General features: G+C 45.7%; 1 protein-coding gene across 3 annotated transcripts in view; it reads left to right on the forward strand.

Annotated features, from left to right (window-relative positions):
* The window catches only part of LOC121559462 (rho GTPase-activating protein 32), a 28,348-nt gene extending 19,106 nt beyond the window's left edge, over nt 1-9,242 (forward strand). For 2 of the 3 annotated variants that reach the window (XM_041872710.2, XM_041872715.2), the window contains 11 exons: nt 2,307-2,456; nt 2,577-2,679; nt 2,821-2,965; nt 3,248-3,330; nt 3,570-3,677; nt 3,794-3,939; nt 4,030-4,243; nt 4,366-4,514; nt 4,725-4,799; nt 4,963-5,643; nt 5,885-9,242. In XM_041872710.2, coding sequence (XP_041728644.2) covers nt 2,307-2,456; nt 2,577-2,679; nt 2,821-2,965; nt 3,248-3,330; nt 3,570-3,677; nt 3,794-3,939; nt 4,030-4,243; nt 4,366-4,514; nt 4,725-4,799; nt 4,963-5,643; nt 5,885-8,178 — 4,148 coding nt within the window. In that variant the 3' untranslated portion in view covers nt 8,179-9,242. Of the gene's footprint in view, nt 1-2,306; nt 2,457-2,576; nt 2,680-2,820; nt 2,966-3,247; nt 3,331-3,569; nt 3,678-3,793; nt 3,940-4,029; nt 4,244-4,365; nt 4,515-4,724; nt 4,800-4,962; nt 5,644-5,831 lie in introns of all 3 variants that reach the window. The other variant, XM_041872718.2, reaches the window with a different exon arrangement.
* The last annotated feature ends 11,817 nt before the right edge of the window (nt 9,243-21,059 follow it).

The following is a 21,059-nucleotide window of genomic DNA, read 5'->3' on the forward strand; positions in this document are numbered from 1 at the left end:
TGGTTGAGGTCGGGGGATTGTGGAGGCCAGGTCATCTGATGCAGCACTCCATCACTCTTCTTCTTGGTAAAATAGCCCTTACACAGCCTGGAGGTGTGTTGGGTCATTGTCCTGTTGAAAAACAAATGATAATCACACTGATTTCACACAGTCTCGTCTAAACAGTTGATGTTGAGATGTGTCTGTTACATGAACTCTGTGACGCATTTATTTGGGCTGCAATTTCTGAGGCTGGTAACTAATGAACTTATCCTCTGCAACAGAGGTAACTCTGGGTCTTCCATTCCTGTGGCGGTCCTCATGAGAGCCAGTTTCATCATAGCGCTTGATGGTTTTTGCGACTGCACTTGAAGAAACACAAGTTCTTGAAATGTTCCATATTGACTGACCTTCATGTCTTAAAGTAATGATGGACTGTCATTTCTCTTTGCTTATTTGAGCTGTTCTTGCCATAATATGGACTTGGTATTTTACCAAATAGGGCTATCTTCTGTATACCCCCCCTACCTTGTCACAACACAACTGATTGGCTCAATTGCATTAAAAAGGAAAGAAATTCCACAAATTAACTTTTAAGAAGGCACACCTGTTAATTGAAATGCATTCCAGGTGACTACCTCATGAAGCTGGTTGAGAGAATGCCAAGCGTGTGCAACGCTGTCATCAAGGCAAAGGGTGGCTATTTGAAGAATCTCAAATATAAAATATATTTTGATTTGTTTAACACTTTTTTTGGTTACTACATGATTCCATATATGTGATGTCTTCACTATTATTCTACGATGTAGAAAATAGTAAAAATAAAGAAAAACCCTTGAATGAGTAGGTGTCCTAAAGCTTTTGACCAGTAGTGCATATATGGTCCCACAGTTGACAGTGCATGTCGGAACAAAAACCAAGCCATGAGGTCGAAGGAATTGTCCGTAGAGCTCCGAGACAGGATTGTGTCGAGGCACAGGTCTGAGGAAGGGTACCAAAAAATGTCTGCAGCATTGAAGGTCCCCGAGAACACAGTGGCCTCCATAATTCTTAATGGAAGAAGTTTGGAACCACCAAGACTCTTCCTAGAGCTGGCCGCCCGGCCATACTAAGCAATCGGGGAGAAGGGCCTTGGTCAGGGAGGTGACCAAGAACTCGATGGTCACTCTGACAGAGCTCTAGAGTTCCTCTGTGGAGATGGGAGAACGTTCCAGAAGGACAACCATCTCTGCAGCACTCCACCAAACAGTTCTTTATGGTAGAGTGGCCATACGGAAACCACTCCTCAGTAAAAGGCACATGACAGCCCACTTGGAGTTTGCCTAAAGGCACCTAAAGACTCCCAGACCATGAGAAACAAGATTCTCTGGTCTGATTAAACCAAGATTGAACTCTTTGGCCTGAATGCCCAGCGTCATGTCTGGAGGAAACCTGGCACCATCCCTACGGTGAAGCATGGTGGTGGCAGCATCATGCTGTGGGGATGTTCTTCAGCGGCAGAGATTGGGAGACTGGTCAGGATTGAGGGAAAGATGAACGGAGCAAAGTACAGAGAGATCCTTGATGAAAACCTGCTCCAGAGCGCTCAGGGCCTCAGACTGGGGCAACGGTTCACCTTCCAACAGGACAACGACCCTAAGCACACAGACAAGACAACGCAGGAGTGTCTTTGGGACAAGTCTCTGAATGTCCTTGAGTGGCCCAGCCAGAGACCGGACTTGAAACCGATCGAACATCTCTGGAGAGACCTGAAAATAGCTGTGCAGCGACGCTCCCCATCCAACCTGACAGAGCTTGAGAGGATTTTACATTTTAGTCATTTAGCAGACGCTCTTATCCAGAGCGACTTACAGGAGCAATTAGGGTTAAGTGCCTTGCTCAAGGGCACATCGACAGATTTTTCACCTAGTCGGCTCAGGGATTAGAACCAGCGACCTTTCGGTTACTGGCACAACGCTCTTAACCACTAAGCTACCTGCTGCCCCGTACTGAGTAAAGGGTCTGAATACTTACGTAAATGTAATATTTCAGTTTTTTGTTTTTAATACATTTGTCATTGAGTGTGTAGATTGATGAGGGGGGGAAAAACAATTTAATCAATTTTAGAATAAGGCTGCAACATCACAAAATTTGGAAAAAGTGAAGGGGTCTAAATACTTTCCACTGCACTGCATGTGTGTGTAACAGTGTTGTATGGGTTAACTCTGAAGAGAGGACCACTCTGGGCTTAAGTGTTTTTACTCACTAGGATTCAAATGAACATCTATTGTTTTATTTACAACCAAAAACAACATTTTATTCATTCAGTGTGTGTTTGTGTCCATCAGTGTGTAAGAAGCACGGAAAGCTGGTGACGTTCCTGAGGAGCTTCATGAAGTCCCGTCCACCCCCTCAGAAGCTGAGGCAGCAAGGGATCCTCAGGGAGAGGGTGTTTGGCTGTGACCTGGGGGAACACCTCCTCAACTCAGGACATAATGGTCTCTGTCCCAGCAGCCTTATCTCTCTATAGTTAGTACTGTATAGAGAAAGGTAGTCTTCTCAGTCAATATTTTCGATGTTACTCTGTGTTGACGGCCCTTCTCTTCTCCTTTCTCCAGTCCCCCAGGTGATCAAATGCTGTACTGAGTTCATTGAGAGACATGGTGTCGTGGACGGGATGTACAGACTCTCTGGGATCTCCTCCAACATCCAGAAACTGAGGTAAATCCTTGCGTCACTTCTTAGCATCAAATAATGTACAATCATCATGTCAGTACTGCTTACGGACTTTTACTGTGTTGACTGTATGTGATGGTCTGATGTTGAGCGTTAACAAGTGTCTTCTCTGCTCTGTTTCCCCAGACATGAGTTTGACTCGGAGCAGATCCCAGACCTCAGTAGAGATATCTTCAAACAGGATATCCACTCCGTAGGGTCCCTGTGTAAACTGTACTTCAGAGAGCTACCCAACCCTCTGCTCACCTACCAGCTCTATGAGAGATTCTCAGTAAGGAGCAGAACACTGGATTGGGACTGGGACTGAGGGGAGAGATGGGGGCAGATTGGGAAAAAATTAGTGGAGGAGATATTCTTAATAATATAGTCATCTTGGAATAAAACATGGGACATACTGTACTAATAAATAAGGGACAATTCTTAATCAGAAACATCCTCGTAGCACAGTGGGGTGTATTGAAGATAACCGTAAAAGGGGGAAACGACATTAAAGGACAGAATTCTCCTGCTGGCCTAGTTATCAGGCTCTGGTGTTCCCTCCCTCCCTCCACAGGAGGCTGTGTCTGCAGCTACTGATGACGAGAGGCTGGTGAAGATCCACAACGTTATCCAGCAGCTTCCTCCTCCTCACTACAGGTCAGTGGGAGATTAACTCACAGCACACCCTAGTGGCTCCTGCGATACTGCATTTTCTGTATTCACTACAACGGTGTATATAGTCACCACTGAACTGTAGGTGCTAAAGCGCCATCTGTTGGCTAACAGAGAGCATTGAAGAGTCAAAGTCTTGTTATTGTAAGCTGTCAGTAAAGACGGGTGTATTCCACATGTCTGTGTTCTACCTGATCTGTAATACTCTCTGGTCTGCGCTGCAGGACTCTGGAATTCCTCATGAGACATTTGTCCCAACTGGCCACCTTCAGCCCTATTACCAACATGCACACCAAGAACCTGGCCATCGTCTGGGCTCCCAACCTGCTCAGGTATAATGTAATGTTCCAACCACCAACACTGTCATTAGTATTTACTGCGAATATACACTGTTTTGTAACTGGCTATGGCTGGCCATGAAGTTGAATAGGACACAACTGTGTTTCAGGTCCAAGCAGATTGAGTCGGCTTGTTTTAGTGGAACAGCAGCCTTCATGGAGGTGCGTATCCAGTCAGTGGTGGTGGAGTTCATACTGAACAACACAGAGGCACTCTTCAGCCCCAAACTCAACGCCCTCATCCGGGAGAGCACAGGTACAGCATTACCCTGGCTTAGGCAATCATTATAGGGAAGTTATGGGGACATTATGGGAACTTCAAAAACATTTCTCTCTCTGCTCCCAGGTACCTGTACCCTATCCAGGCCCAAGTCTCTGCTGGTGTGCTCTCCCTCCACTAAGCTCCTATCTCTGGAGGAGGCCCAGGCCCGTACCCAGGCCCAGCTGGGCTCCCCTGTTACTACCCCCGTTCTGTCCCACAGCGAGTACATCGAGGTGGGGGAGGGACCCGGGGCACTGATGGGCAAGTTCCACACAGTCATTGAGCTCCCCACTGAGAGGTAGGTTGTTGTTGGTTCTTCTAGAAACTAGTAGCCTACAGTACATTGTAGTTGTATAAACCATATATGTCTCTGACCACCATGTATGGTCCACTGTAGTCATGGGGGATGTTGTGTTATAGTAAGAGGGCTCCTGGGAAGGTGAAGAAGTCCCCAGTGGGAAGCTGGCGTTCATTCTTCCACCTGGGCAAGTCCTCCTCCATGACCTCCAAACGCAAGCTGAAGCGTCACCCCAGCGAACCCAATGAGATTAAAAGCATTGCACTGCCAGGTCAGGCCTCAACCAGCACTACATTGTCACCATCCAGTACTGTACACAACCACAAGGACCCTCTTCAGAGCCATGTTATAAAATACCTCCCAGTCATGTCTCTGTGGTTAAATGTATGGGTGTTTATTCCACTTGGGTGATGTGATGAAGTCATGTTTTTTTGTTAAGAAGTCTATTTTCACCTTCAGTTTGTACTTCCATATTATTCAGGTGGAAGAGGGGATAGTGGGACACTGCGCTCCACCAAAAGTGAAGAATCTCTCACCTCTTTGCACAATGTGGAAGGTAAATATGCCCCCAGTCACACTTTCAATCCTGTCAGTACCTGTGTTTCATAATAGGTGATAAACAAATTTAGAGGGATCATTTGTTTGTTACCTTTATTTTTGTGTTGTCTAATGTTGAAGTCTGCCTCTGAACGGTAATGCATACTATGTGTCTGTCCTAGGAGAGGCCCAGATGTACCGCCCCCCTAGACCACGCTCTACCAGCGATGCCCTCTCCACCACATTCAGGGTTGACCTGTGTGATGCCAGGGTCAAAGGCGACCGCTACCACAACCAGTCCAAGGAAGGCCATAAAGGTGCTGATGGTCCAGCCTATGACCCAGCTGACATGTCCCCTCCACATCAGGAGGATGACCTTGACCTCTGTCTTCCAGCCCCTGGCATGGCCTTTCTGGACTTTGACCCCATGTCCTTCCAGTGCAGCCCACTGAGCCCACCAACAACTAAATCCGCTCCTCAACGCAAAGCAAGCGTCAACTGGAGGAAGAATGTCGGGGGTTCCAGTGAATCAGAGCCCATCTCCTCGTCCCTCAAAGTCGTCAGTAACTCCCAGTCCCCTGACATCAGCCCAGTCCATAGGAAAGGAGGGGAGAAAAATAAAGTGTCTCGGGTCGTCTCCCCCAAACTCAGACGGAAGTCCTCTAAGTCCCCCCCTGTGGTTGAAGCAGATGTGCACATTGTGTGTGCCTCTGCCCCACGCTGTGTCTCGGACACCCAGGGTGGTGAGTCCTCGTCCCCTCCACCTCTGGATCTGTGTGAGGCACCCTGCCGGCCCCCCAGCCCACCAAGCTTTGCCTCAACTGTCACAGACAGCCTGGCTTCACAAAACCCTCCGGATCCAGGTCAGTGGCACATTAAAAACAAATTCAATTTTTGTTCATTTTATTTGTAAAGCCTTTTTAAATCTACAGTTTATAATTAATGTGCAACAATGTTTAACATGGATATGTACAGTTCTTATTGTGTTTTCTTGTTAGCTTAAGTTCTTATGGTATTATTCTATGTGTTGTCCTCTCATGTCTGATCACAGCGTTGTTTGTCCTGTCATACTGTAGCAGCATTGTTTGTCTTATGCCTCCCCAGGAACAGATAGGCTTGTGAATTCAGTGTCTGTCCTCCCTCCTCACCCTCTGTTGACGAGTGCTGCCCGCAGGCTGGCCCTGGCACTGGCTGAGTCTGCCCAGAAGGCCACCCTAACCTCCCAGAGGAGGAGCACCCAGCCCCCCTACCCTCTCCATAGACAGGACACCCCGCACCCCCTGGACAGACCCCCACGGCCCTCTGTTCTCCAGCTCCAATCTTGCTCCCAGGATTACGGTGACCTCAAGGTCTCTTCTCCAGTCCCCCTCTTACCCTTGGCTGGTACACCAGTTGAGAGTCCTTGTGGCCGTTTCCCTGGCCATGAGAGAAAACAGGCCCCTGAGGGACAAGTGGCCATGAGTAACTTCACTGCCACTGTCAGTCCCTTAGAGGCTGGAGCTCTACTGCAGGGCAATACAGAGGTGAGGGACCAGAGGGAAGGGAGAGACAGGCCCCTGGGAGCTGTAAGACCTGTTCACCCTCAGATGGTGTCCTCCTCGTATCTCAGTGGTAGGGTCTCCCCTCCCATTCAATCAGTCTGCTCCATTCAGAGCCAGTTAGCCGCCGCTGTCCTCGCTAACACTGACTCGGTCAATGCCTATAACTATCGGACTGTTCTGGCTGAGGCGTCCATGCCAGGGTCTGTGGAGGAGATCCCTCCACGTCCTCCTCTGCCGTCCTTAGTCCATCAGTACAGCTCTGATGAAGAGAGAGCTATGAGGGAGGCTGAAGACGTGTACAGACATCATCGGGTCAAACCAGCAGGACAGGTATCTGGACCTCACCATCCTCATCCTCGGCCTGACTGTCTCCCTCCCCACCTGGCAGGGCCCAACAGCATGTACAAACCCACGTCTGACAGCCGCTACAGCACTTTAGGCCTCCTGCACCACCCATCTTCCTCCCCCCAGTACAGAGGTCAACCCCAACCCAGGGAGGAGTACAGCTCCAGCGGCCACCATAGATCCAGGGGACAATGGCATAGGACTGAGGATAGAGCCCTGGGGTACCCGGTCATCCGTAGGGCACGCTCCTTCCGTTCCCAGCAACCTAGTAGTGTTCAACTGGCAGAAACTGAGGTCCTACCACCAGACATCCTGTTCTACGTCCAACGTCCAGCTGTCCAGGAAAAGGAGTACCAGAGGCTAGTCCAGTCAGATGTCCAACCCCTGCAACCGTACTTTGAGAATGGACGTGTTCAGTACCGCTACAGCCCGTATTCAGACGCAATGCCTCTAGAGGAGTCTTACTACAATGTGGACCCTTACAGGACGAGCCGCATCCGACACAGTCAGTCATACACCATGCGCTCTACCAGGGATAGTGGACATCCTGGCTACCACTATCACCCTTCAAACAACATCCCACCTGCAAAAAGAGAACTCTTCTTGGAGAGCAGGGATCTAGAGCGAGTCATTTACGAGTCCTGGGACCACCCAGAGGGTTGTGACAGACTAGTCTATCACCCAATCAGGAAAGAGAATAGAGACAGACAGAGGACCCAGGGCCCTATCATGTCTCCTTATGAGAACCTGGATCCTCCCGTCCCACAGAGTGACATCAGGGGCAGAGATATTAGTCACACCAGAAGCAGGTCAGACCCAGGTAATGCCTGCCTGCTGGCCATCGACAGAGTGGACAGCCAACGTGAAGTACCTGCTGTGTCCCCAATCTCCCCTGGCCAGCAGCTTTCAGACCCTAGTGATTACATCAGGCACCAGAGGGGTCATTGGCCAGGTGAGGAGCCAGTCCCTCCCAGGAGAGGGAGCTTCTCCAGGAGAACCCAATCCAAGCAGGGCACCTCCCAACGACATCAACCACAGCATTGCAATGTCCCTATACTCCTAGATGTTAAGAACATGGAGCAGGGTAAGGGTGGTCCTAGTAGAGGTTGTGACCAGGACAAGGTAATGATGGGTAACGCTGCTAACAGCTACTCTGCCCGATTAAAACCAAGCGTCTCCAGGAGACAACGATCACAGAGCATCAAAGAGCCTCGTTACTACCACCATGTCAAATTGCCTGTGGAACCAGATCACCCTGGGTCCTTCTCCACCCAGCCCCACAGGAGAACCCAGAGCACCAAGGCCATGCCCTCTCACTATGATAACCTGGAGGGGTACTACCCATCTCCCAAGCCCAAACCCTCAGGGTCTGGTAAGGCCATGCAAGGGCCGTTCCCTGGCCACGGCTGCATGCCCCCACACAGCCACAGACTGCTTTCCCAGGCCCTAGGGGGCCACAGGGCCTTCCTGCAGTCAGGCCTCAGGCCAGAAGCTGGAGTCTACGCTGAGTGATTCAGTCCTCTAATCACACCAGAAGAGGCCAGGTTGGCATACATCACAAACTCAAAAGATTAATGTTGATGTTTATAAAAATGGAAAAAAATGCATACAGGTATAAACCTTCATAAACTGTTTTTAAGAAAATGTAGAATTGACATGAATGGGTGGGCCATACTCTTGGTAACATGTAGATAGCAAAGAAAGAGGTAAATTATTTTCTCATAAACTACAATGGGACTGCAAAAGGTAAGATTTTGAAAGCTTGTTTTGTGAAATGGTTTATGAAGGTTTTGTATAATTGTTATGTCCAAAGGATAATTATAATTTAATGTCCGTGAGATAATATTGTCCAACAAACAGAAAATGCAATTTTAAATATCTGCCAAATATTGTTAATCTTATGAGCAATAATAAGATAGAATGTCTTACTGGGCATACTGCCAACGTGATATTGTTTGCCTAGTTAATTTAGATAATTTACGGCCTAACTGAAGAAACATGCACTTTTTAAAAGAATTATAGTAAATGAGAACCATGCATAGAGCTCTTTTGACTTTTATGTTTTGCAATTCCACTGATTCTTCACTGAAGGTCTTTGGTAACATTAGCACTTTTGGTGTTATTTAGTTCATACAATAATGGAAGACACAGAGGACATTTCTTCAACGGCACTTCTCTCACCTTCACAAAACAAGACACTCAGACATGGAAAGATTAAGGAGGACTGTGACCACAGTTAGGGTCCATCTGTCATCTTACCAGAATAAATAAATTCCAAATGTGTACGTGTGCTGCAAATGTGAAAGAAGTGTATGTCAATGCACTCCTCACATTAACAGGAAGCTGTGATGCTTTATGACATTGTGGTGTATTATGAGAGGACATTAGTTTCTCTCTTTGTAGGGATATTTTAATGGTATGTCATGTTTTAACTGTTGCTTTACTCTTTTGTTCTAGTTTTTTATTCATTCAATATGTTATTTCAAACCCAACCCTCTGTAAATGAGGAGATATTGATAAGACATTTTTCTTTTTTCATGAGAATATAAATTAAAAATACATAATATTGTATAACATGCTATGGAAAATTTGGCTGAATTGATTTGATATTTTGGAATGCACATCTAATTAAGTAATTGGTTGGAGCAAAAATGCATACTCACTGGGCTTTGCATTTGCTACTGTGCAGATTCAGATAAGTTTAAGCATTAGACAGCAGAGGGCACTGCAGTATTGCAGAGAAAGTGGTTCACTAATAATGTCTGAATCTCTAGTGGAGATAGAAGTCATGTTTTTATTTAATTTTTGATAATCACTTTAAATGAGTTTGTCATGAAGTCTGTCTCGTTCCTTTAGACGTGTAGTGGTACTATACACACAACAGTAACTGTATTTATTTTCCAAATAGTATCTCATTAGCATAGACAAATCTGACAACCTCCGAAAATATTGTATTTTTATTAATGCATCCTCTCCCCTTGATCTGTCATCCATATCCAAGGAAACTGCTAGTGCAAATTTAGGAATAAATCATTCAGCAAACCGGGAACACTTCCTATAACCTAATGAAACATTCTGGGGATCTTTAAAGAACAGACAATGTGTTCTGGGAACGTTCTTGTAACGTCAGACGAATGTTGTAGACAACTGGACAGTTTTTGTGTTATGAGAACATTTTCCGCAACCAACTAATATTTTGGGAACTTTCACAGAACCAATTTTGGTTTGCTGGGTGTTTTGTTGTAAATGAAGAGAAAACAAGCCTCCATCAAATCACAGCTGACTGATAGGTTTCCTTGCACTGTGGCAGAAAGAATTAGTGAGACCTGAGAAGATGGAGACATCCCTCCTGTTAGCTCAGCGTTGCCCCGGGAGCAGCCATCCCACAGTACCATTGTTTATTCATTGCTGCATTGACATTCAATGCGCACCCGTACCACGCCCTCTCATAACCAACAAGTTGCAATTTCTATGCATGTGAACGTTGGAGGGGAAATTATTTATGGGAGATGACTTTGGTAAAGTGAGCTTTTAGCAAAGCGTTTTGCGCTGCGTCCAGACCCAGAGCGATCCGTTTTTGTATTGAATGTGCTGGATCACAGCGAGGTGTGCATGCATTATTCAGCTTTACTGTGGTGGGTCTGGGCCCCAGCTAGACGGCCATCTGCTCAGTGGACATTGTGATGGATTTGGGACATGCTGCCTTTCAGCTTCAGGTTTACGCCTCATCGTTCAGTGGGGAAAAATGAAATGAAGGGGTAATGGTTTCCTATAATAATGTCCAATGTCATTTTCTCAAAGTTGGCCGCCCTTTTCCCCTAACCAAAGTAGAGTTTTAGTTAAGGGGTAGAGAGGGTTGAGTTGAGTTAAACTGTGAAGGGGAAGTCTGAACCCTCTTCACCTGCTTGCTTGGAGAATTATTCCTGAACCGCTGTGCCTGTCTGTCACGATCGTCTACCAATGAGGAGGACCAAGGCGCAGCGTTGAAAGCGAACATATTTATTAAATTGGAATGATCACACGATCAAAACAACAGGCGATAACGTGATGTCTACGGTTATACACAAACCAAAATAGAACAAAATCCCACAAACCCGAATGAAAAACAGACAGTTTAAATATGGCTCCCAATCAGAGACAACCCACGACAGCTGACACTCGTTGCCTCTGATTGGGAGTCACTCTGGCCAACATAGAAATAAACACCCATAGAAACAAAACCCATAGATCTACACACCCTGGCTCAACATAACAGTGTCCCCAGAGCCAGGGCGTGACAGTACCCCCCCCTAAAGGCGCAGACTCCGACCGCGTCAACCAAAACCCATAGGGGAGGGACCGGGTGGGCACTCCGCCTAGGCGGCGGATCCGGCTCCGGACCTGATCCCCGCTCCCTCTCCAACCCCCCTAAGTACCCCTGGTCCGGTCTGGCCCCGCTGGCTGGAGCTGGACTGTACACTGATGGAGCGGATTGCTCTAGCTCCGACGTGAAGCCTCTGACCGGTGCCGGACCAGCCACCGGTGGAACAGGCACGGCCGCGCCGACACCACTGGCTCATAACAAGGCCGGCGACGCACACCACTGGCTTGGTGTGGGGAGCAGGAGCGGGCCGAGCCGGGCTGTCGAAGCGCACCCCTGACTTGGTGCGGGAGCAGGAAGGCCGGCCGGACTGACGACGCACACCACTGGCTTGGTGTGGGGAGCAGACGCGAGCCGTGTCGAGCGCACCCGACTTGGTGAGGGCCACGGCTTGGTGTGGGGAGCAGGAGCGGCCGAGCCGGGCTGTCGAAGCGCACCCCTGACTTGGTGCGGGGAGCAGGAACGGGCCGAGCCGGGCTGACGACGCGCACCACTGACTTGGTGCGAGTGGCAGGAACAGGCCGGACCGTACTGGGAACACACACCACTGGCCCTACGTGGGGATCAGGAACAAGCCGGACCGGACTGGCAACACACGCCAGTACCTCTCGCCGTGCCTCTACAACCTCCTTCCCCCTGGTGACCAGTGACTCCCGTAACCTGGCGTCCTCCTCTGCCAATCCGCTGGGCCGCGGTCTCCTGCTGGTCCGTCGTCCACGGCGTTAGCCCCCCCCTAAAAATGTTCTGGGCGTCTCCCCTACCCGTGGACCAGGTCTCCATGTCCCTCGCCAGCCTTTCGCCCTTCTGCCACAAGGTCAAGCCCTTCTCCTCCTCACTCGGCTTGACCCAGTCGAGGAGGCGAAGGTGATCTGTAAGGGATCTCCCTGGCGATGGCTCCTGGACACGCTGCTTGGTCACATCTTGGTGGGATTTTCTGTCACGATCGTCTACCAATGAGGAGGACCAAGGCGCAGCGTTGAAAGCGAACATATTTATTAAATTGGAATGATCACACGATCAAAACAACAGGCGATAACGTGATGTCTACGGTTATACACAAACCAAAATAGAACAAAATCCCACAAACCCGAATGAAAAACAGACAGTTTAAATATGGCTCCCAATCAGAGACAACCCACGACAGCTGACACTCGTTGCCTCTGATTGGGAGTCACTCTGGCCAACATAGAAATAAACACCCATAGAAACAAAACCCATAGATCTACACACCCTGGCTCAACATAACAGTGTCCCCAGAGCCAGGGCGTGACACTGTCCAAATGCAGAGACAGCAGTTTGGTGCCAAGCTGTGCCCGTTGCTGTGCCCGTTTGGTGGAGACAGCAGGTGCCTGGCGGTAGGACCCCTCTCAGGGGGAAGTGATCTGTAATCTGCCCTATGGGTGTGACTGTTGTCTGGGAAAGAGCGTGGGTGGCTCAGCACTATAGATACCTGTACAGAGACACTGTCCTTGGGGATAATACCAGGGGGAAAGTAGGTTTATGGGGTGTCACGCAGACGCTAAGGAAAAAGGCCATGGTGTTATGCACTCAAGGTTGACCCTATTGGAATCCCTTCAATTGCTTCTGTCAAAGGGGTAGTTGCCGTTACCAAGGGAAACATAAAGCTTAAAAAAGTATTTGCATCCCTCATAATCACCTCAACAATAGGGTGCTAAATGAATTAGTGACAACCCCAATCAACAGAACCTTGTTAGTGCTTGAGGTTTCTAATGCTGTAACCTTGGATACGGATGGAATAGAGGAGGCAATCAGTGGCTTTCACCTTCTTGGTGATGGAATGGAGGAATAGGGGTTGATGGGATAGAGGAGGGCAGAGAAACAATACTGGGCTGATTAAGTGGCTGATTAGACCTCACAATTACATTAGGCAACAGCTCTTCACTGAGCATCAACCCCTACACGGCCCCTCTTCTATTCTGATATTCTCATGTGGATTCTGTATTATATTCTAGTGGAGTTGATTGTGGTTGAGAAAAAGGCGTAGTTGGACTGTGGACTGATGCCAAATCCCAGGTGTCACTGTCACAGCTGATGATGAAGCTTTTGACCCTTCCCTGTAGGTGACCGATCCTAAATGATAATGCCCTACCTGTCACCCTAGCAAGGTAGGCAATTATTCAGGAAAATACTGTGGGTACAAAGGGTAATTGTTATACTTTTGATATTAATTAGTTGTGTACCACTAATTATCTGCTGTACGTGGCAGTAGTCAGTACCTAACCTCGTCCCCAGGCTCAAGTGCTAGAGAGCCAGCTGACGAGATTAGTCAGTACCTTATAATACAGCTGGTATTGGGGGATTGTCTTTATAAGGTGTAAGGGGAGGGTTAAAGGGTTTAGTCCATAAATGGCTGTTTATTTTCTGCCTCCCTTTGGATCACTTAACCTTTATGGATCAGTCATAGATGTTATGTGCTTGAGTCACTTGTTCCCCATCAAATGAGAGACCAAAACACGTGCGCACACACACACACACACACAGTCACTGTGCTAAAAGGCAAAACAACGAATGCCACTCTTCCATGACTGAGTGAATGTGCAGTACAGAATCAAAGCCTATTCTGTCATTGTATTATTTGATGGAGAGAACCTGGGTGTATTGAATCACATGGTTTATGGTTCTCCCCCTGAGAAGCCACACACAGTCGAGCTAAGATGGTAAATAGATCTGAAATTCATTACCTCTTGGAGTTGGAGCTCAGGGGAGCATGATTAAGACGTCATCTGATGATAATATGATAATAACTGCATGTTCATCTTGCCACCTCTGTCTTAAAAAGGAAGCCGATGACTGTGCAGGAAATAAAATTAAAGTAGTTTATATCTTCTGAGGCGAGCCGCTGGCCACTAGTGTCAGATGGATTTTTCTCTGGACTCCAGTCATCTCCTCAGAGGCAGACGTGTGTGCACTATAGCAACATACCCACACACAGTCAATAATAAACAGGTAGCTCGTTGTCGCTATTAGAATAATTTAATGTGGATGTCATTAACGTGCTTTACGACATGAAGGAGTTGAGGATGTGTCATTATTATAATTCAGTTGATTGGCACACTCATTAATCTGGCAAAAACAAATAGAAACACAAATGAGGAGGTAAACAATGTAAAGAGCAATTACTGCTGCCATGTCCTACAGCTGTATCAGACAGATTGGGCTTGGCTCTAATCGCTTTACATTCAAAATGACACATAATGGGGAAAATATTACTTTGTCCATCTTCATAAGAGGTATTTTACTGAATTGATGAACTTTTGCGAGAAACATTTCTGAGTAACTTTAGACTTTGGCCTCAGACAATAGGCCCATTTGGCCTCTCTTTCATACAATACATTTTCTCCTCTTTTATACAGAGCCAATTTTCCACTGTTCACATCAGTGGTTCTACTGATGGACACAGCTTATTGATAATCTGCTCGTAGAGATAGTGGGAGTTCTACTCTCGAACTTCAGATACTTAGCTATGCACTGCCTTTCATGCCTTTGGAGAATGAATAGCCTTTGATAGCCGTTGAATTCTGCTCTTGGTGATGACTTTGCTCATCCGCATTCCACTGCCCGCCTCTCTGTCTGAGTGCTCCATCGTATGGAGACATGCTGTGTCACATAGAGCATGAGGACGCCACAGGCAATATGCTATACTATATTATATGTGTGTTATACATCTGTTTATAACAAGATTCTGCAAGAAACTCAACAATAATACGGTGTACGGTATCGATGAGCTATGCAACATTTTGGCATTCAAGAGCATTGAATGTACGACTTGATGTACTACATGCTACATTACACTTCACAGTCTAGTAGTCCATATTGACTCTTTAAATACACAAATAAACTTCCTCTGGCAGTCGATTTTACATATAGCCATTGGCAGCTGCTTGCATACAAACACAAGATTCTGTCTCTCTAAAATGTTTTTCCACACCCACCCAAAGGAAATGTAATTTAAGTTGAATAATGTGCCACTAACCTTTTGTTTTCTGATGGAGTCCTATAGTGTTTGAATTCATGTCTATTTAATTAATTCATGTCACACTTAATTACCAAACTAATTAATGTAACAAGGCAAATGTGTCACACTGATAAATGATTGGGGAGGAAGTAAGCAGTGTTAGTCTTTAGCAACTCCCTCCCTGCATCAACAAAGCCTATTTCTAATGGCTTCTACTAGTGTCATCAATAAGCCTGATTTATCCTCTAGTTTACTGTTATTTTACTCACTGGTCGATCGACAAAAAACAGATTATACTTTACACACTGTTAAGTAATGTAGACAGCCCTTTATGAGGTTGATTGGACAAACAGTGTTGAAGGTTGACACAGTTTATACAGTCATTTGTGGTGTTGCTGAGCTGCTGCTCTCCTCATGGTAGTTGAAGCAGGAAGACTTGGGGTCATGTTTTCTCTGTGTTTTTGTCCAGGACCCAAGAGGAGCTAGAGGGAACTAGTGGGAGAGATGTGAGTTCAGGCAGCAGATAAGATGTCCACTATACTGAGGTTAGGTAGCTGTCTGTCTGTCTGTCTGCCTGTCTAACGTTAGCATAACGCTCATTCAGTCAACAAAGTAATTAGAAATAAACCTCTCTAGCTGTTAGACTGGCACAGAAAAACAACTTTCAATTAAATAAACCTGCCACAGAAAAGTTCTACAAGTATTTCCTTAGACTTCAGTTAGATGTTTTTTTTTACTGACACTAAAAAGTAAATCAAATCAAATCAAATTGTATTGGTCACATACATGTGTTTAGCAGATGTTATTGCGTGTGTAGCGAAATGCTTGTGTTTCTAGCTCCGACAGTGCAGTAATATCTAACAAGTAATATTTAACAATTTCACAACATATCAAAGTAAAGCAATGGAATTAAGAATATATAAATATATGGACGAGCAATGTCAGAGCGGCATAGACTAAGATACAGTAGAATAGTATAGAATACAGTATATACATATGAGATGAGTAATGCAAGATATGTAAACATTATTAAAGTGACTAGTGTTCCATTTATTAAAGTGGTCAGTGATTTCTAATCTATGTATATAGGCAGCAGCCACTAATGTGCTAGTGAAGGCTATTTAACAGTCTGATGGCCTTGAGATAGAAGCTGTTTTTCAGTCTCTCGGTCCCAGCTTTGATGCACCTGTACTGACCTCGCCTTCTGGATGTTGGCGGGGTGAACAGGAAGTGGCTCGGGTGGTTGTTGTCCTTGATGATCTTTTTGGCCTTACTGTGTCTTGTGGTCGCCTAATTGGACGAGTTCGAAAGGAAAACAAATTAAACATATATCTGCTAACAAAGTTAGAATATAAACTCAGCAAAAAAAGAAATGTCCCTTTTTCAGGACCCTGTCTTTCAAAGATAATTAGTAAAAATCCAAATAACTTCACAGATCTTCATTGTAAAAGGTTTAAACACTGTTTCCCATGCTTGTTCAATGAACCATAAACAATTAATGAACTTGCACCTGTGGAACGGCCGTTAAGACACTAACAGCTTACAGACGGTAGGCAATTAAGGTCACAGTTATGAAAACTTAGGACACTAAAGAGGCCTTTCTACTGACTCTGAAAAACACCAAAAGAAAGATGCCCAGGGTCCCTGCTCATCTGCGTGAACGTGCCTTAGGCATGCTGCAATGAGGCATGAGGACTGCAGATGTGGCTAGGGCAATAAATTGCAATGTCCGTATTGTGAGAAGCCTAAGACAGCGCTACAGGGAGACAGGACGGACAGCTGATTGTCCTCACAGTGGCAGACCACGTGTAACAACACCTGCACAGGATCGGTACATCCGAACATCACACCTGCGGAACAGGGCTTGTAGGCCTGTTGTAAGGCAGGTCCTCACCAGACAAAACCGGCAACAACGTCGCCTATGGGCACAAACCCACCGTCGCTGGACCAGACAGGACTGGCAAAAAGTGCTCTTCACTGACGTGTCGCGGTTTTGTCTCACCCAGGGGTGATGGTCGGATTTGCGTTTATCGTTGAAGGAAAGAGCGTTACACCGAGGCCTGTACTCTGGAGCGGGATCGATTTGGAGTTTGAGGGTCACAGCATCATCGAACTGAGCTTGTTGTCATTGCAGGCAATCTCAATGCTGTGCGTTACAGGGAAGACATCCTCCTCCCTAATGTGGTACCCTTCCTGCAGGCTCATCCTGACATGACCCTCCAGCATGACAATGCCATACTGCTCGTTCTGTGCGTGATTTCCTGCAAGACAGGAATGTCAGTGTTCTGCCATGGCCAGCGAAGAGCCCGGATCTCAATCCCATTGAGCACGTCTGGGACCTGTTGGATCGGAGGGTGAGGGCAAGGCCATTCCCCCCAGAAATGTCCGGGAACTTGCAGGTGCCTTGGTGGAAGAGTGGGGTAACATCTCACAGCAAGAACTGGCAAATCTGGTGCAGTCCATGAGGAGGAGATTCACTGCAGTACTTAATGCAGCTGGTGGCAACACCAGATACTGACTGTTACTTTTGATTTTGACCCCCCCTTTGTTTAGGGACACATTATTCAATTTCTGTTAGTCACATGTCTGTGGAACTTGTTCAGTTTATGTCTCAGTTGTTGAATCTTGTTATGTTCATACAAATATTTACACATGTTAAGTTTGCTGAAAATGAACGCTGTTGACAGGACGTTTCTTTTTTTGCTGAGTTTATTACATTTTAGTAGACACTCTTATCCAGAGCAATTAGGGTTAAGTGCCTTGCTCAAGGGCACATCGACAGATTTTTCACCTAGTCTGCTCGGGGATTAGAACCAGCGACCTTTCGGTTACTAGCACAATGCTCTTAACCACTAACCTACTTGCACACAAAGACAGAAAGTACATACAATGGGGAAAAAAAGTATTTAGTCAGCCACCAATTGTGCAAGTTCTCCCACTTAAAAAGATGAGAGAGGCCTGTAATTTTCATCATAGGTACACGTCAACTATGACAGACAAATTGAGAAAAGAAATTCCAGAAAATCACATTGTAGGATTTTTTATGAATTTATTTGCAAATTATGGTGGAAAATAAGTATTTGGTCACCTACAAACAAGCAAGATTTCTGGCTCTCACAGACCTGTAACTTCTTCTTTAAGAGGCTCCTCTGTCCTCCACTCGTTACCTGTATTAATGGCACCTATTTGAACTTGTTATCAGTATAAAAGACACCTGTCCACAACCTCAAACAGTCACACTCCAAACTCCACTATGGCCAAGACCAAAGAGCTGTCAAAGGACACCAGAAACAAAATTGTAGACCTGCACCAGGCTGGGAAGACTGAATCTGCAATAGGTAAGCAGCTTGGTTTGAAGAAATCAACTGTGGGAGCAATTAACTGTGGTCCTCTGTAGCTCAGCTGGTAGAGCACGGCGCTTGTAACGCCAAGGTAGTGGGTTCGATCCCCGGGACCACCCATACACAAAAAAAATGTATGCACGCATGACTGTAAGTCGCTTTGGATAAAAGCGTCTGCTAAATGGCATATTATTATTATTATTATTATTAGGAAATGGAAGACATACAAGACCACTGATAATCTCCCTCGATCTGGGGCTCCACGCAAGATCTCACCCCGTGGGGTCAAAATGATCACAAGAACGGTGAGCAAAAATCCCAGAACCACACGGGGGGACCTAGTGAATGACCTGCAGAGAGCTGGGACCAAAGTAACAAAGCCTACCATCAGTAACACACTACGCCGCCAGGGACTCAAATCCTGCAGTACCAGACGTGTCCCCCTGCTTAAGCCAGTACATGTCCAGGCCCGTCTGAAGTTTGCTAGAGTGCATTTGGATGATCCAGAAGAGGATTGGGAGAATGTCATATGGTCAGATGAAACCAAAATAGAACTTTTTGGTAAAAACTCAACTCGTTGTGTTTGGAGGACAAAGAATGCTGAGTTGCATCCAAAGAACACCATACCTACTGTGAAGCAGGGGGGTGGAAACATCATGCTTTGGGGCTGTTTTTCTGCAAAGGGACCAGGACGACTAATCCGTGTAAAGGAAAGAATGAATGGGGCCATGTATCGTGAGATTTTGAGTGAAAACCTCCTTCCATCAGCAAGGGCATTAAAGATGAAACGTGGCTGGGTCTTTCAGCATGACAATGATCCCAAACACACCGCCCGGGCAACGAAGGAGTGGCTTCGTAAGAAGCATTTCAAGGTCCTGGAGTGGCCTAGCCAGTCTCCAGATCTCAACCCCATAGAAAATCTTTGGAGGGAGTTGAAAGTCTGTGTTGCCCAGCGACAGCCCCAAAACATCACTGCTCTAGAGGAGATCTGCATGGAGGAATGGGCCAAAATACCAGCAACAGTGTGTGAAAACCTTGTGAAGACTTACAGAAAACGTTTGACCTGTGTCATTGCCAACAAAGGGTATATAACAAAGTATTGAGAAACTTTTGTTATTGACCAAATACTTATTTTCCACCATAATTTGCAAATAAATTCATTAAAAATCCTACAATGTGATTTTCTGGAGAAAAAAAATCTCATTTTGTCTGTCATAGTTGACGTGTACCTATGATGAAAATTACAGGCCTCTCTCATCTTTTTAAGTGGGAGAACTTGCACAATTGGTGGCTGACTAAATACTTTTTTTCCCCACTGTAAATACTGAAAGTAGTTGAAGAAGCAGGTAAGAAACTGCACATTTCTTACTGTAACTGCAACAATGGGATCTTCAAGCTATTCAAGGCCATAGAGATAAATATGAACTGCTATCTAACCATTACATTCAAATTGAAAGTTTAGAATACGAATTATGTCTCAACAAAACTAAATAAGATGCAGGACTGATATGCATTAAAATAGGAGTAGATAAGGTACCACTACTGGGAAGATATAAATACAGTTAGGAGTGTGAGCTAATTGGTTCTCAAGTTTCGATTGTCTCTAGCTGTAACTGTGCAACAATATAACTTTTTAGAGAGAAAAGGAGTCACCTTGAAAATGAGTTTGAGGGAAACTTGATGGAAATATCTCAGAGTGCTAAAACAGAACATTCTGGAGACCTCAATCTGAGGAAATTGTCGTTTTCTGTGACATTCTTTAATTTAGTCTATTTTCTTAGAGAAGGAAGAGGAGTAAGGTATTATTATAATTGTGCTGTTTTTCCATTATCAGCCATATACAAACTGAACATCAAAATCCAGCACATTTTCCCTCTGGTAAACCTCAGTGTCTGATTAAGTACTAGGCAATGATTATTAAACCGAACATCAAGCAATAGCATCTCTGACTTATGAGCCTGTAGTGCTGTTCACAGCATCTTTTAGGCTTAGAGTTAATCACCTCCCAAACACAAGACTCTTCTGTCTGCCACTCACACACAGGATTAGCAGGGCTTGGCTATGTGTTTTAATTAACCAACATCTCTCCTCTTCATAGGAGGCTGAGATAACGTGCTGTCTTTCTGACTGATCAGACGATTCAGGTGTTTGTCATTGAGATTCAGCATTTAGATTTATTTGTAAAACTATAACTTTTTAAAGTTGTGGCTATTTTGTTTGTTTAAATATGGGGCTTTGCTTTGTAGTTTTCAACTTTTTATGAGGTCTGTTTAGAGCATTTGTTCCCTATTAAAAGTTTGAAATGGGTACCAGTTTTGCACTCAATACATTCCAATGTGTGCCTTTGCTTATGACCAAGCTCTGACAACAACCTCCACAGCACTTCTGGTCAGAATGATATTCTTATTCTAGTGAGGCAGCTGCTGTCCCGCAACAATCAATTATCTCCACTATTGGTAGTGTAGATCTCTTGTACAAAGCATGTCCCTGAAATAATCATGTGTTTTCTTCTTGGCTGTTGTGTGTATTCCCACTGAATCTTTTGTAACAAAGGCATCTCTCCTGTGTGGAAAAACTAGAGGACATCTCCTCTAATGAACACTGAGAATTAAAGCTTTGTACAGAAGGCTGCTGGGTAGCTGGAGTAAAGATTAGTTTGTCCTCCCCAGTCATTGTCCACTGATGAATCAGCCATGGCCTGTGTGTGTGTGTGCGT

The sequence above is a fragment of the Coregonus clupeaformis genome, chromosome 5 (assembly GCF_020615455.1).
Source record: "Coregonus clupeaformis isolate EN_2021a chromosome 5, ASM2061545v1, whole genome shotgun sequence".
In the NCBI taxonomy this organism is placed as follows: Eukaryota; Metazoa; Chordata; class Actinopteri; order Salmoniformes; family Salmonidae; genus Coregonus; species Coregonus clupeaformis.